This window comes from Podarcis melisellensis, assembly GCF_964234715.1.
Source record: "Podarcis melisellensis genome assembly, chromosome: 16".
Taxonomy (NCBI): Eukaryota; Metazoa; Chordata; class Lepidosauria; order Squamata; family Lacertidae; genus Podarcis; species Podarcis melisellensis.
In genome coordinates, this window is record NC_138533.1 from 16,641,561 (window position 1) to 16,658,134 (window position 16,574).

General features: G+C 45.2%; 1 protein-coding gene across 4 annotated transcripts in view; it reads right to left on the bottom strand.

The window, feature by feature from the left end:
- Positions 1–16,574, bottom strand: part of F11R (F11 receptor) — a 29,632-nt gene that overhangs the window by 12,080 nt on the left and 978 nt on the right. For 3 of the 4 annotated variants that reach the window (XM_081893053.1, XM_081893055.1, XM_081893054.1), the window contains exons 2-4: positions 3,678–3,737; positions 1,531–1,638; positions 137–280 (exon numbers count right to left, since the gene is read on the bottom strand). In XM_081893053.1, coding sequence (XP_081749179.1) covers positions 137–280; positions 1,531–1,638; positions 3,678–3,737 — 312 coding nt within the window. Of the gene's footprint in view, positions 1–136; positions 281–1,530; positions 1,639–3,677; positions 3,738–15,504; positions 15,623–16,574 lie in introns of those variants that run through there. The other variant, XM_081893056.1, reaches the window with a different exon arrangement.

Genomic DNA, 16,574 nt, shown 5'->3' on the forward strand with positions numbered 1-16,574 from the left:
ATTAATTCCTCATTAACGGGCTGCTTGACACAAGAGCACTGACAGACCTTTGGACCAAGCTTGTTGGGCTGTTGAGCTTCTGGAGGCCAATGGTCAGGGTCATGAAGGATTCTGGACATAAAATGACATTTCGTACCTTGAACAATGAGCCGCACAGAGGAATGCCGATAGACCTCTGAAGTGTCAACCACCTCGCAGATGTACAGGCCCGTGTCTTTCCGAGTCACCGATTTGAAAAAGAGTTCATTGGGATGGAACACGACGCGATCCTTGTAGGGGTCTGTGGGGGGGGGGAAAGAAGGCCCTCAGAGCATGAGAAAACACCAAGAAATAAGCTCTTTCAGGGAATACTTGAGCACAAGTGGTGATAATTTTACCTCAGTACTGGTGGAATCATCAAACTGCAGGGCCTAATTCTGCCTAGTAGGAGCCCTGAAGAGGAATTTTTTATTCGCTTTATTGATTTTGACATGTGAGATAATCCAGTACAGCAATTTTAATCAAAATCTGAGATGTGGTAGTTAATTTTTTTAAAGAAAAATTTGTAGGTGATCTGTTGTGGAACGACCCCATTGAAGTAGGTAGCAGCTGTTACCCAGACCTTATTGCTGGTTACAAAGGGCCCCCCATAACAGATCGAGCTTCAGGGCCACAAAATGTAGGCCCCCCACTGCCCACACCCAATGCTAGGTGTGAGACAGATAAAGACTGCTGCGAAGGATCCACTGGGAGGCTTAAAATTGGCTTCTGATTGTTCCTTGGCAAGAGGGGTGTCTATCTGATGACATTTAAGTCATTAAGGCCCCTTTCCATGTGCTACCAGCACAGGGAGGGTGGCAGCACAAGAACATGCCTTTTCCGTGGTGGCTCCCTGCTTGTGGAATGGCTCGCCTGCCTTTTATTTGTGCATGGGTGAGTTTTGATTTTACTGATTGCCTTTACTGTAACTGGCTAGTATTTTTATTGCGCCTAAGTCACTGTGAGTCATTTCCATGAGTAAAGCTAGCTAGCTAGCCTAATAATAATAATAATAATAATAATAATAATAATAATAATAATATCTGGCATCAAATACAAGCCCTGCTGAAATCTGAGCAGTGTAGGAAGATCTTGAAAGGTCCTAGGAAAGCTAACTAAGAAGGCCAAATCCAGCTCCGGAAGGGAGACTGTTAGGCAGCTGGTACTCCAACAGCATCCCTACTCTGCCTTAGAGGCTCAGTTTCAGGTGCTACAAACACTGGAAACGAGGAGACAGCAGGACAAACAACCTAGCAAGGCAGATGGATGTTCAACAGGGAAGAGGGGCAACCTCCTCCCTGCCTTGAATCAAGGAACCTGGATGTACACTTCTCCTGACCCAATTGGTTTCTCCCTATGGCCTAAGACTCATCCAGGTAGGACCCATATGGAAGAGAATAAGAATAAAGGGTTCCAGCTTCAGCAGAAGTTATCTTCTAGGACCTCAAAAGCCCCCTTTTAGAATTAACTCATCCTCCAAAACACGAACGCACACACAGTTCAACTACCCACCTGTGAAGTGACCGTCAAAATAGAAGAGTGTTGTGGAGCCATCCCCCTGGAATTTCCACTCCACACGCCTTGGGGAGCCCTGGTATGCCTTGCAAGGCAGTCGTGCTTCTAAAGAAATGTTAAAGGGGAAGAAGAATACGGGTAAGCGGGAAGGCAGAAAAGCAGCACATTGGGACACATGGATTACCAGGAGAGTCTGGCACAAGTTCCTACAGAAGAAGCATCATCCAAGCTCCAGGAAGTTGCCTGGGACCTGGGTTGTGGGCGCCGAAACAGAATGCCCTTTAAACAGGCCCAGGGCCACTGCACCAAAGCCCCAGGAAACAACTGGCTATAATTTTGGCAAAAGAGGGTTTTCTCATGTACTGCAAAGGATAGAAGAATGCTTTTTCCAAAAAATGCACTCTCTGTCTGTCTGTCTGTCTCTCTCTCTCTCCCTCAAGGACATTCTTTGGAGTATTCTATTTACACTTTTGAGATGAAGATTCACTAAATCAATGGCTTTATATCTGTGGCTCCAGATAAGTAGATGAGGATAACTATTGGGGACAAGCTGTCATTTGAAGGATGAACATTTTGTTAAATCTGAATCCATCATGTAAAAGAAAACAGCATGGGCTGTGTTTTGTATCACCACATGCATTAATACTTACTGGAAGGCTCATCTGAATTAGTTTTACACTTTTCCTTTTTTTATCCGTACTTTTTGAAACACAAGGGAGATAGATCCCCCAAGTGAAATCTGCATACGTAAAATCATACAGTAAAAACATGGCTAAAAATAGACATCAATTAGCCATTGTGAAAAGATAGCGGTTGGCATGGAATTGGCCTGGTAGGCAGCACTAATGTTGATTGGCTCCCCTAATTAGGCACATACCTAATGAGCATCAGTCATTTTATTATCTTTACCTTAAGGGTATGTTATCCTTTTCTACACCACACCCACCAACACATATATACCATCCTGTCAAAATATCAGTATCTCTTTCTTAAATAATAATAATAATAATAATAATAATAATAATAATAATAATAATAATAATAAAACAACCCACATATCAGGGGGGAGTCAAACTGCTTTTGCCTCTTTTTTGCTACAACACTTCAGGATTTTAGAAGCAGCTTGTAAAGCATGGAATGGTGAGGGGGAGGGGGACAATGAATGAAGATAAGTGTTAATTAAACGCTTCGAGAATAAATGAGCACACATGGTTTTGAAAAGGGGTGGGAGGTGCTATTAAGTCCAGGCTCTAAAATTATCCAGCTGACAAAATGAATTGGAGAAGGTGTGGGAGAGAGAGATGGAAAAGAGGAATACCACATTTTTAAGCATTAGGAATTGGGAAGAAGGGGCCGGAGCTCAGAGGCAGAACATCTGCCTTGCATGCAGAAGGTCCTGGGGTTCAATCCCCATGCAAGGCTGTGAATGTCCCATTGCCCCAAACCAGAGAGAGCCACTGCTGCCCATGAGCTAGATGGACTAAGGGTCTGACTCACTACAAGGAAGGATGGGCTGGGGGCTTCCCCTGCCTGACTCAGTATAAAGTAGTTTCCTGTGGGGAGCGGTAAAAGGATTGTGGGCAAGGAAATCCTGCTGTGGGGTCGTTCCAGAGGAATGGAAGCAAACAGGTGTGTTGTTGTGGAAGCGGTGAGCTGAGTTGTGAAGATGCTCCTTACTATATTTGAATGTTGGGGGGCACAGGTGGAGGAGAGGGGGCACCTTGCCCCACCCTGGCCTTGCAACACAGCCGACTGAAGCCACCTCCTTCTACCAGGATGACTGAAAAGCTCTTGCAGAGGGGGAGAAGGGCTGAAGGCAGGAACCGGGGCCTGAGCAATTCAGCAGAACTTTTGCAAGTGAGGCAGGACCAGGACGGCATCTGGTCTCCGCTTCAGGCAGCAAAATGTCTTGGGCTGGCACCCGACACAGGACAGCCTTCCCAAGCCTAGCAACCACCAGATGTTTCGGATTCCAACCCCTCGGTCTACACGGCCATTTTGTACCAAACTCCCATCAGCCCTAGCTGGCAGTCATAAGCCCAACCGGCAAGGTGCCGGGGCTGATGGGCATTGTAGTTCAACACGTCTGGAGGGGGAAAGCTGCTGCGGGGTCTGACCAAAAAGCCATCATTTTGGGAACTTACCGCTGTTCTCAGGAACTTGAACGAGCGTCTCCTGGCTCGACTGGCCTGATATCAAGGACCCTGGAGCAAAGAGGAAATTTCAAAGTTATCAAGGCCCTATTATGCACTATTCATTTAAAGCAGTATTGTGCCACTTTAAACCTTCATGGCTTCCACCAATTATTCCCCAGAGCTGTAGTTTGTTAAGGAGCGTCTCCACCCCCATCATTCTGCCCGGACGCTGAGGTCCAGCGCCGAGGGCCTTCTGGCAGTTCCCTCATTGCGAGAAGCAAAGCTACAGGGAACCAAGCAAAGGGACTTCTTGGTAGTGGCGCCCGCCCTGTGGAACGTCCTTCCAGCAGATGTCAAAGCGATAAACAACTACCTGACATTCAGAAGACATCTGAAGGCAGCCCTGTTCAGGGAAGTTTTTAACGTATGATATTTTACTGTATTTTTGGTTTCTATGGAAGCCGCCCAGAGTGGCTGGGGAGGCCCAGCCAGATGGGCGGGGTATAAATAATAAATTATTATTATTATTATTATTATTATTGGCGCTGGGAGGTGTTCAGATACCCCTCTTCCCTTCTTAGAGCTACGGCTGCCAGAGTTGCCTGCAAAGAGGGACTGACTGTTAAATCGCTTTGTAATTGTAGCTCTGTGAGGGCAACAGGGGGTCTCCTAACAACTCTCAGCACCCTGAACAAACTACAGTTCCCAGGACTGTTTGGTGGGAAGCCATGGCTGTTCAAAGTGGCATGATATTGCTCTCAATGTACTAAGAGAGGATTTCCCTTCAGTATTTGAAGACAACAGCAAGTAGCTTAAAGACTAAGTCAGCCTTCCCCCAACTTCGCACCTCCCATATGCTTTCGAACTACAACTCCCACCATCAATGACCAGTGGTCATGCTGGCAGGGGCTGATGGGAGCTGGAGTTCATCATCATGATGTGGAAAGCCCTTTGATGGGGAACGCTGGATTGAACCTCCCCAGTCTGATCTACCCAGATTCTTGTGGTCAGCCGGCGTACCTAAATGCCACAAACTTCCTTCCACTGCCCCCCAAAGCATGCAGACACTTCCTAAACAAAATAGGTTGGGAGGAGGGAAGAGGGAAGGCTTAGGAAGAACTTTCGGAGGGTAAGAGCTGTCTGTTAGTGGAACAGACAAGCTTCTAAGGTGGTGGACTCTCCTTCGCTGGAGGTTTTTAAGCAGAGGTTGGATGGCCATCTGTCTTGGATGCTTTAGTTGAGATTCCTGCATTGCAAGGAGCAGGACTAGATGACCCTGGGGGGCGGGGAGAGGTCCCTTCCGATTCTACGATTTTACAACTTCCTTTCATACACACAAGACAGTCGCCAGCCTTACTTGGGCAGAGAAAAATTACTTTTGTCTACAGGAAGAATAGAGCAGTAAATACTATGACTCAGGGTTTAGTACCGCAACATGAGCTTGGCACAGGTGGGCGGAATCTGAAGTGGGAAGGAAAGGAAAGAGAAAAGGCGAAACCTGATGCAAACGCATGTTTGATGAAGGAGTGTTCAATGAAAACAGAAACAGCCCCCGTATGACCAGGTCTCTGGGCACACCCCTTCCCCTGCCCTACTACAGGTACATTTACTTCTATTAGGGCAGCTTTCACCAAGCTGGCGCTCTTGGGACATTCTGGACCACAACCCCCCTTCACACAGTGCATCATTAAACTATGGAACTCCCTGCCACAGGAAGCAGTGATGGCCACCAACCTGGGTGGGTTTAAAAGAGCACTGGGCAAATTCACAGAGGAGAAGACTACTAGCTATGATGGCTACGCTTTGCCTTCACAGTTGGGAGCATTAAACATTTCTGAATGCCTGTCACTGGAAGCCACAGGGCGGGAGAGGGCTCTTGTGCTTGGATCCTGCTCGGGATTTTTCACACAATGGGCATCTGGTTGGCCACTGTGAGAACAGGATGCTGGAGGAGGTGGACCACTGGCCTCTGCTTGGGTTCTTATGTAGTGCATAAAAGTTACATATTGTAGATGTCAAAGGCCAACGTTCATCATCACTTTTAATTTGTATTTTAACCCTTTCTATCTTACAATACTCAAGGCGGTTTACAAGCTGAAGAAACAAAAAATGTACAACTTATAACAATCTAATGCAATACAAAAACGTGATTATAAAACTTTAAAATAGGCAACCTACATCAAAAAAGTAACATTCAACAATCATTAGAAAAGTATTAAATAATAATAACATATAAAAGTTAAACAGAAATCCACTCAACAGTTACAATAAATAATTTCTAAACTATAATCAATAAAACAATGGCAAGCCACAGTACATAAAATGATAAGGTTCATCTAGGTTCAACCTCCAAACAACTCTCTAATTGACAGGGTGCTCCAACAAACCAGTTCTCTCACTCTGCACTCTCTGTTCAAAAGCATTGCAGAGCCTTCGCACTGGTTCATGTAAGGTAAAAAGGTAAAGGACCCCTGGATGGTTAAGTCCAGCCAAAGGCGACTATGGGGTTGTGGCACTCATCTCGCTTTCAGGCAGAGGGAGCCGGGTGTTTGTCCACAGACAGCTTTCCGGGTCACGTGGCCAGCATGACTAAACTGCTTCTGGCGCAACGGGACACTGTGACGGAAACCAGAGCACACGGAAACGCCGTTTACCTTCCCGCTACAGCGGTACCTATTTATCTACTTGCCCTGGCATGCTTTCAAACTGCTAGGTTGGCAGGAGCAGGGACTGAGCAACGGGAGCTCACCCCGTTGCAAGGATTTGAACCGCCGACCTTTGGATCAGCGAGCCCAAGAGGCTCAGTGGTTTAGACCTTCTCTCAAGCATGAATAAGCCAGCCACTGCTGACTTCCAGAAAGTGGGTGGGATGGGACTTTAAAAACAGCAATAACTTGCCAATGGGAAGGAGAGGCTCCCACAGAAAGGGTCATGGATGGAGCAGAAAGAGGAGTCAGGAGGAGGTTAACTGGTCTTCAACCCACCTGGTGGAATTTCTGGCTTTGCTAGTTTCAGCTTCACCCCCCCCCGCCCCCCGCCCCCCACGCACTCATTACTCACTTCACTTCCGTGTCAAAAGAAACTGACTCAAACCACTGGCTCTGCAGAATGACCTCATTTCCATCCTCAGCTGCTTTTATCAGGTAATTTAGCAGGCAGGCAGCAATTCCCAAGCCAAATGCACCCATGCCCCACCCCAGGCCCATGAAAGTGCTCAGTTCTAGGTAAACATTGTTGTTTTAACAGTTTTCCGGGTAGGGGGAGGAATGCAACAGAGTTTGCATTTTTCAAATAAATAAAAGAGATTAAGATAGCACAGGAAAAAAATAAAAGCAGCAAAACACATAATGAAAGTCAAATTTTGTGATTTGGTGCGGAAAGAGTGTTTTACAGGATTTACAGAAGCAGTCTTGGTTTCTGATTTGATCCCAGAATGTCCTCCTTTTCCTTACGACAGCCCTATCTTCACCCGAGAAATGTTGGGGGGTATGGAGTTATGCGACTCCTGAGCCAACCTTTAGAAGACATCTGAAGGCAGCCCTGTATAGGGACTTTTTTCAATGTTTAATGTTTTATTATGTTTGAGAGAGAAAGCTGCCCAGAGTGGCTGGGGCAACCCAGTCAGATGGGTGGTGTATAAATAATTAAATTATTACTATTATTATTATGGGATAGGACATCCTTATTTTCATCAGAGGAATGTTGCAAGGTTTCTTATGCACCTAATAAATTAAATCCCACTAAACGGCATTAGAAACGTTCTTGGTCTTCCTTACCCTAAGAAACACACAACACCCTTGGTTTTTAAAATATTTTGCTCTGTTGTACCCAAGTATCCTGCTCAGGATTTCTGTTGGTTTTTTTGTTTTGGTTTTTTGGCAGGTGTGTGTGTGTAAATTTAAAAATGTAACAAGAATTGGGCTGGCAGAACTGTCTTGCATTTTTTTTATAGGGATGGGCTGTACATCTTTTAGAAACAGATGCATTGCTCATTCACGAAACATGAGCAAAAGGTCCTTTGGTTCTAAGGCAAGCAAATGGCACACAATGGAGACCCTGTTCTCCAAAACCAAACGTTCTTAACAGAATAAAGAAGTCAGTGGACAACCAGTGAATCTCTGTTGCCATTTGAAGGGCACACACATTCACAGCCTTGTAACTCTGCCTGGTGCTTTAGTTCTAAAAGCGGGCGGGGGATGGGGGGGGCTTCTGGCAAAACAAGGTCCAAAAAAAGCAATCTATTCCTTAGATAAAATTATCTCTATACTGCCACAAATGCAAACACGCATTTCCAGGGGAGAATCTGCAGGCAGGAGGCTGTAACCCCTTCGCTCATTGAGGGGTCCCAAACAAAGTGGAGAGAAGCTAGACTGCATCATTTTAAGGAAACCACAGGCTGGTCACTGGGGATTCCAGCAAAGAATGCTGTACAGCACTTTATTGTGACTCAGCACCCCACAAACAGCCACACCTGAACAGCCCAGGGATTCAGAGGGTGCCAATTTCAGTTTTGAAACTGGTGGTCCCACCACGATTCCAGAAACAAGAAGCTGGGCCATGTTGCTCTAAATCCACCCATCCCTATCAGAAATGGTTTCCCTTGCTTCAAAAGTCACTGCGGCGTTGCTGTTGGCCCGGGATCTGGGAGGCCAACGTTCAATCCTTACTCAGCCATGAAGCTCACTGGGTGACCTTTCAGCAGTCGCTATCTCTCAGCCAAACCTGCCAGGAAAAAATGGTTTGTGGGAGGACCCTTTCGGTCCCTGGAGGAAAGGTGGAATGCCGATGTGATAGGAAGTAAGTTTAAAATCATGCGGATGCATGGCAAGTCAGTTACAGCACATAAACAACACTGTGTCCATCTGAGCTGCAAAACTCAGACAACTTTTGCAAGTGATCTGTGGCACTAGTTCTGGACCTTAAGCCCTAGAAGGGGATTTTATGATACAGAAGCCATTTCCCCGCAGCTGGTTAACTTTGGACCTGGCCACTGTGGAGGAAGAGGCAGAAAAGAGCTACCTATTAACTCACAAGATTTTGAAACAGGAGCCTCTGGAAGCCAGGGCTGTCACTCAGTAAATCACAATCCACATCTACAGTTTGCTGCTGCTTTTCTGCAAGGGGAGGGCACCCACAAAGGCCTGTTGCAAACTTGCAAATTCACTGGGACAGGTGTAAAAAAGCCCAGCTTGGAGAACCAACAACAGATATTAGCACAGAGATTAAATTGAGAGACAACCACAAGGATTATACCACCTAAGTTGAAATCCTACAGTCAAATATTTGAATATGGCTTCCAGCTTGCTCCTTTCATCTATTTAGGGTTAAGGGGAAGGGAGGAATTTTGGGGCGAGGCGCAAGTTCAGTAGTAAGAGAACTTGCTTTGTACCAGATACTGTCAGCAGCATCTCCAGCTAAAAAGGTCTCTGGTAAAAAGTCTGGCAGAGCAACCTTGGAAGAGCTGCCATGTTATTAGAGACAGTGACCTGGTCCACAGGTAATGCCAAGCCAAATTATGGCTTTACATGAACAAGCAAGCGTGGGGGATCCCAGAAAAAATGTTTGCAGCTGCTTTGCTCCTCATCTCATAGTAGGAGAGTAGCCCATTGACAACATTTGAGGCCGGGCTACTCTATTTTAGAGCCTTTGGATCTGCTTAAAATGGGGCAGCCGAGTCACTGTACCTCCAGAGCCAATGCCTGTACTCATCCTGAGGAAAAAAAACAAACTACGGAACTCCCTGTCACAAAGAAATAGCTGTGGCGAAAGAACTGAGGAGTTTCCAAAGAGGGATGAGACATAGAAAACTATGTCAGTAACTGGCTTTAAAGGGATTACATCAACTCATGGGATGGGAGTACATTTTTGGCCTACAGCTCCTCTGATGGCTGGGGCTGATGGGAGCTGCAGTTTAAAGCATATGAAGGGCAGCATTCCTCGCCAGGCGCATGGCCACTTGTGATGGAGGGAAGATGCCCAGGCAACTACAGGATGGTGCCTAACCTCTCCACCATCTGGAGGTGGATCCTTGGATCTTGTCTGTTTTCACATACTAACACAACACACCCTGTAGAATTCCATCCATGATATTTTATCTGCACAATCATAATGAATTTCGGGAACCAGAAAAAATATTGAAAAAAATACGACTTTCGAGCCATTTGGTCCCAAAATGGCAACTAGACATTCCGTTTTGGAGACTATAACCCTGGTTTAAGGAGCCATTTGGCACCTAGCTTATACAGTATATCTGAGTTTCTAACATTGCTGAAGGGTGTCAGGTGGATAAAGGCTGACCTAAGACCTTGTCAGCCATCTTGAAGCAGCATTTCCCCCAAAGAGGCAAAGTATAACTATTTTAGAATGGGAAAAAAATGTCATTGAAACAAAAAAGGTGATCTCTTTGTACTTGGCTAATAGGAAATATAGATCACTTCATTTAGCGTACATTTGTAGCTGTCAGCAGGTGGTCCCCTGGAAACTGGAAGGTAATCCCTATGGTAGGGATTTACCTCAGGGATGAGGACCAGCATGGAAGCTGGAAGACCCCCAGCAAGACCCCCGTAAGTTCCCCATTAACCATCTTTGCTGCCCTACAAACCCTTCCTTTACAGAGCTGAATATTTTTAAATTAGCCACGACCAAAACAGTGAAAAAATGAGGCAATCCTGGTGCCCTGACAGGACTTCTTGGAGTACTCATTTAAGCCTTCGAAACCAGTTTCCCCAGAGTTTAAAACTCCTTCCGACAGCGACTTTATAGAGTCGCATCCTCATGCTTTCATGGCATTAGAAGCACTGAGAGTCACCGAGGTTTGGGAAAGGGTTTGTTCTGCCTTTCATAGTCAATTAAAGTACTTTTGATTTTGGGTCGTAGCATGAAACTCCCAGCCTGGGTTTTAAAGCTGAGTCACAGTAAGCTTCACTGCTTTGCTCGATGCCCTGGGCAATAAAAGGCAAGGGGAATGTATACAGCTCTGGGGTAGGGCAGATCTGCTTTGGATGCAGATGGTTCTGGGTTCAATTATCATTATACACATTTTTGTGCATATGCGGCACCCCCAGAATGTAATCGCGCGCCCCCAGATGCAATCATACGGTACTCAACACCCATTAAAAGCACCAGGAAACTGCACAAACAACTGAATCCAAATGGGAAGGAAGGATCCCTAAAGGGAGGGGAGGAACATAAACAATGTTAACTCAGCTGGAAGGTCCCTTGGCTACTAAGGACAGATCCAATGGAAGATCAGTCAGCCCTTAAACAAATTTGAAGCGGAGGGGGTGGGGTGGGGATACACCTGAGGCTATTTAGTTAGGGGGAAAATGGAGACAATAGAAGACCTTTTGTAGAGAGATATTTTTATTCCTTAAGTGACATCCACACCATACATTTAAAGCACATAGCCCCTGCCCCCCCCCACAAGAATTCCTGGGAACTGTAGTTTTTAAAAGACGCTTCAAATCGCAGCTCTGTGAGAGGTAAGCTACAGCCCTCAGGATTCTTAAGAGGTAGTCATGTGCTTTACACATACGGTGTGGATGTGCCCGCAGAATTCCCAGAGTGGGTTAACAATCAATCCCTCCTCCAAGGGAACACTGGGAACTGTAGCGCTGGGAGGGGAACAACCCTCAGCAAATTTAACAAACTACATTTCTTAGGGTTCTTTGTGCTTAAAGTGACATGACACTATTCTAGAAATGCATAGTGCAGGGTGCTGTATTGCAGCGATGTCCACAGTCAACCACAATTGACAGGTAGATCTGCTGTATGTCCCCAGTAGATCACGCGTTATCGTGGTTGATCGTGGGCAAGTAATGTTCCCACCTCCTGCGAAGTATTAGGAATGCGGAAGTAATGCTTGCTGTAGTGCTGTGTGCAATAGTGATTGTTGCTGTTTGTGGTGAACGTATTTTCTCATTCCTCCCCCCCCCCCCAGCTCAACAACTCTGGGCGATCCTCCCTAAGAAACACACGCTCCTTCTCCCTCCAATGACAATGGGTAGATCACTGCCAGTTATTTTATACTGGGAGTAGATCGCAATCTCTTGGGAGTGGGATGTGCCTGCTGTACTGGATAGGTGGGGTGGGCTTTCTAAGATAATGGTCCAACCCTGGCAAGACCAGCTCAAATATTTGATCAGTGATACAGCCCACAATGAGTGAGAGAGGGGGGATCCTTCTCTGTGTAAAAAACAACCAAACAACCCTCCCCAGACTCAATTGCAACAGTGGAGTTTGGTAGATAATTAATCCACAGCGTTAAACAGTCCAACCCAGGCTATTTATTTATTTAAAATAGATCCAACCTCTTGGACCAGCAAGGAAGAAGAGGAGTAAGTCTGAGGAGAGTCACGACCCAGGAAATGCAACTCCTTTATGAGAAAATGCTGCTGTATTTGGGACTTTTTAGTTCAGAGAAAAGACGAGTTAGAAATGAAGTTTATAAAATTATCACAGCATTGAGAAATTGAAGGAAAGTGTTTTTCTCTCTGTGAACATCCAACGAAGCTGAATGTTGGAAGATTCAGGACGGAATAACGTAATTCTATGAAACTCACTTCCGCAGGAGGCAGTGATGGCCTCCAACCTGGATGGATCTAGAAGAGGATTGCACAAATTCACAAATTGGTGGAGAGGAGAGGAAAGGGCTATCAATGGCTACTAGACACAATGGCCAGGCTCTGCCTCCATGGTTGGAGCCAAGCAATACTTCTGAGTCCCAGTTGCTGGAAACGGCATGACAGGATATTTGCTCTTGTGCTTGGGCCCTGTTTGTGGGACAAACAGGTCCCACTGAGATATCTGGTTGACCACTGTGGCCTCATCCAGCAGCCTCTTCTTATATTCTGTTCTAAATGCAACTCCACACTCTGTCCCCAAACAGAGCCACAAACATAATCCTGGGCACCAATTCTTCTCCATTCTCCAAGATGAAGAAAACCACTAGATATGGCAGAAATTCAACTATAAGCATAGCAAATGGTGCCCTCCAGATGCTTTATTAGACTACATCACCCACCAAACCCAGCCAGCAACAACTGCATTGGACTACCTCCTAAAGGGAGGGAGAGGCTGATGGGAATTGTAGTCCAAAAGGGACAAGCTGGCTGGAGGCAGCAGCCCAAAACACCTGGGGGCACCAGACTAGTGCAGGTTGAGTCCCTGTAGTTTTACATTCATCCTACATAACCCCAGAAAACTGCCGTGCTGCCTGACTAAAGAATGCGTGAGCCATACTGGGGAAACACCTAAAACACAGAAAAAAGACTCACTTCCTCTGTAAAGGACAGAAGGAATCTATCCCAACATGAGCCTCTGGAAATAATAGCCTAGTCTCCCAAACAGGTTTTCACTCCTTCTGAAAAATCCTTTGCCCATCACCAGCGGAGAGGGCCACACCTCCAAGGACCGGAAGGGATATTGAGAAGGCAGCAGCAGGAGGAATTGTGACTGAAAAGTGGGGCGGGATGGCCTTTGTGAACTGGCTGACCTCATAGGGTTGCCGTAAGGCTTGCTGAGGTCATGTATACCTGGCCATTTTTACCTACCACAGGCACATTGCGTTTCTCTTTCAATGAATGAATCATCAGACTGCTTTGTTTTATATTTTAACATTCATTGAGGGGGGCTGGACTAGGTGACTCTCAAATGCTACAATTCTGTGATTATTTCCTTGTTTATTTCTATGCCGAAGGAGCTCAAGGTGGTGGCATACACAGCTTTTTTCCTCCTCCCCATTTTACCGTCACAACAACCCTGTGAGGTAGGGTTTGGCTGAGCAGCAGGGAATGGGCCCAAGTCACCCTGTGAGCTTCCTGGTCGAGTGGGGATTAGAACCCTGGTCTTTCAGATCCTGGTCCAAACACTAAACACTACACCACACTGGCCCTCGCAGATTAACATTACACCTAATAGTCAGATGTTTGGAGCAAAACAAAAGATGGACGAGCTTCCTTGCCATTGTTTGAGCTTCCTAGAAGTAAGGGGTGCCAAAGCCTGCTCTAGAGTTTGGGGTCAGGCTGTAGGAGGAGGCTGAGAATGGCATCAGACTCCAGTGACCCATCCCCACTGCCAGGCAGAGTATGGTACCCTGAAGTCTTTAAAAAACGTCCTGTAAAAATAATATCAATTACTTGTTTTTCTCTCTGGAAGGTGCTTCAAGGTCTACTCAGAATCACCAGTGAGCCCAGAATGCAGCTGTTGACACAGACTGGTGGAAAAGACACATTCTGCCAGTCTAAAACAACTCCACTGGCTTCTAGTTCTGGGCAAGTGTTGAAGTCGTTTGCTGGAGTCCTTGCTCCACATTTTCCTGGCCTTCAGAGCTCAAGAGGTTGGTCATCTGAGAACAGACCTTTTCGCTTCTGGCAATCATCCTGTTGATGGAATGATACTCCCCAGCCTGTGGCCTACTCTGGAGGCCAGCAAAAGACTCTTTCAGTTGCCCCATCCTTTTGTAGTTTCCCAATACCTTAAATTTTATCACAAGCAACTGTTGGTTGCAGAACCATTTTATTGCTGTTATATTTTTACCTTTCCTATGATGCCGCTTGTGTGTTCCTTTTTAACAAAAGATCATTGTAGGATTTCTGATTATCTTAAACTACTCCAAATGTTTTTAATTGATTCCCTGCCTGCAAACCCGATTGAGGATTATATGTTTATTTTACTTATTTATTTTTATTTCACAGAATTTGTATACTGCCTGATTGTTTTTTAAAAAAATAAATAAATCCCAAAGCAGGTTACAAAAAGAATCACTCAATAAAACTACCGTATTTGTAAAATCAAATAAAACACTCAAAAGGTTAAAATCAGCGATGAACTAAAAACACACCAGCATTCTATGTATCTGGGTAGGAATGTGTAAACAAAGATGTTTGCAGCAGGCGCAGGAAGGCCCCTGCCTACATAGGCAGGGAGTTCCAAAGTGTGGATGGTGTTGCAGTAAAAGATCGATTTCTTACAAATGCGGTATTATGTAGTACCTGTAAAAATGCCAGTTCTGCAGACTGTAGGAATTGCATGAACATATATGGGGTAAGGCGATCTCACAGCTAAATCAGTCCCAAGTCGTTAAGGACTTTGTCTACCAATAGCAACACCTTGCAACCAGATCCAAAAAGCAGCATTCAAGAAATAATTCTCAATTTCCACATCTCATCTCTTCCAGATTTAAGAGAGCCCTCTGCAGTCGCCTTTCCAGCATCTCCCCAACCAGAATATACAGAAACTTTACAAGCACCCCCTTGGTTGCTTCTAAAACTGATCTTTGCTTTTGCTCTCTCTCTTTGGTCAATAACTATGCCACACATACACACACACCCGCTGCAAAAGCACTCAGCAGGAGTCTCTGAGCCAACAGATAACAGGCATCAGGTCCTCAGAACAGATCACGCCTTTATTAAAAGCTTTTAAAGCCCAGTGCAAGATGGACCTGTTTGGGTAGCTTGAAATGGATAGATCAGGGCATGGGGCACCCTGCCAGCTCACCGCTCATTAAATCCCAGGGTGTGGTTTAAAAGAACACAGAAACATGATTCTGCCTGCCTTTACACCTCCTCCTGACAATCATTTTGTCAAGAAGAAACAGAGTATAAAATTCAGGGCTGTACATACTAAGCAACAGCCAAGACAGACCTGTTGCGTCTGCAATTCCAGCTTGCGAAGGAAATTAGCAAGAGACAGCTTGGGAAGAAAACAGTACATTTTGGTGCCAACACCACACACCAGGAGACCTAGGCCTAAAGAAGGAGGAATAGCAAAGCAATCTACTCCTCCAAACCTCTCCCAAGGCCAACCCTTCGAGAATTAAATATATTTGTGCACATACCAGCACAGGGAAGAACGAAAGGAACAGCAAGTCTAACTTTCAAACCATGATTCAACAAGGAAATAAATTCTCTCTTTTTGGAAGCACGCAGGGCAACCACCATTTTAAGGCTTCAGCGACCAAGAGAGAAAAACCGAAACACCTTTGGAAGTTTACAATTGAAGTTCTACGAACTCACATGGCATCACTATCTAAACACGAACTCAGCTCTGTGTAATCTATCCATCCATTTATCTGAAGCCAAAAAAGAAATGGGCGATTGTGTGAGTAAATTTAGCTGAATTGATATTAAAAAGGTACAGTTTCTATAGACTCAAAAAGCAAATAACTTTCAGAACAAAAGATAAAGGACCACAGAAAGGCAGAAATCCAGGAAGATATACAACAAAGAGTCTAGTGCTTTTTTAAAAAATTGGCCGTTTTATTACAGTGTAGAGGTTTTTGTGGACTTGGGAGCACTTTATCAGATGCCTAGAGCGTGACCCTCTGTTATTAGGACATAGGTTGAAGGGAAAAAGCAGTCAAAGGTTCACCTAATGTTTACTCAGGATTGCTAATATGATGTTGGGATGATCAGCTACTGCTGCCCTAAAGGGTCCTTCTGCCTGCATTTAAGCGCTCATTGAATTGTCACAAACTGTATTTTTATATTCCACTGCTATTTAAATCCAACATTTATTTTTCTCCTCTTTACATCTGTACATCTGAGGATCACACACCATGCACTGAGGTGAACCGTGGTCCCCAAAAGCTAAGCACCATTATAAAAGGTGTGACTCTAAGGTGCCACAAATCTCTTGGGGCAGACCTACAACATCATACATTTAAAGCACATGGTATCCCCCAAACAATTCTGGGATCTGTAGTTTCCATCTCCTGGAACCACAGTCTCCAGCACCCTGAACAAACTGCAGTTCCCAGGATCCTTTGCTTGCACTGCTACAAACACACACACCTATCCCTCTGGAGAAGATAACGGAAAGAAAGGTCACACTGTGTATTTAACAAAACTGCACAGGCTTCTTTCCAACCTACAAAAGGGGATTCACACAGATGCTTTAAATACAATT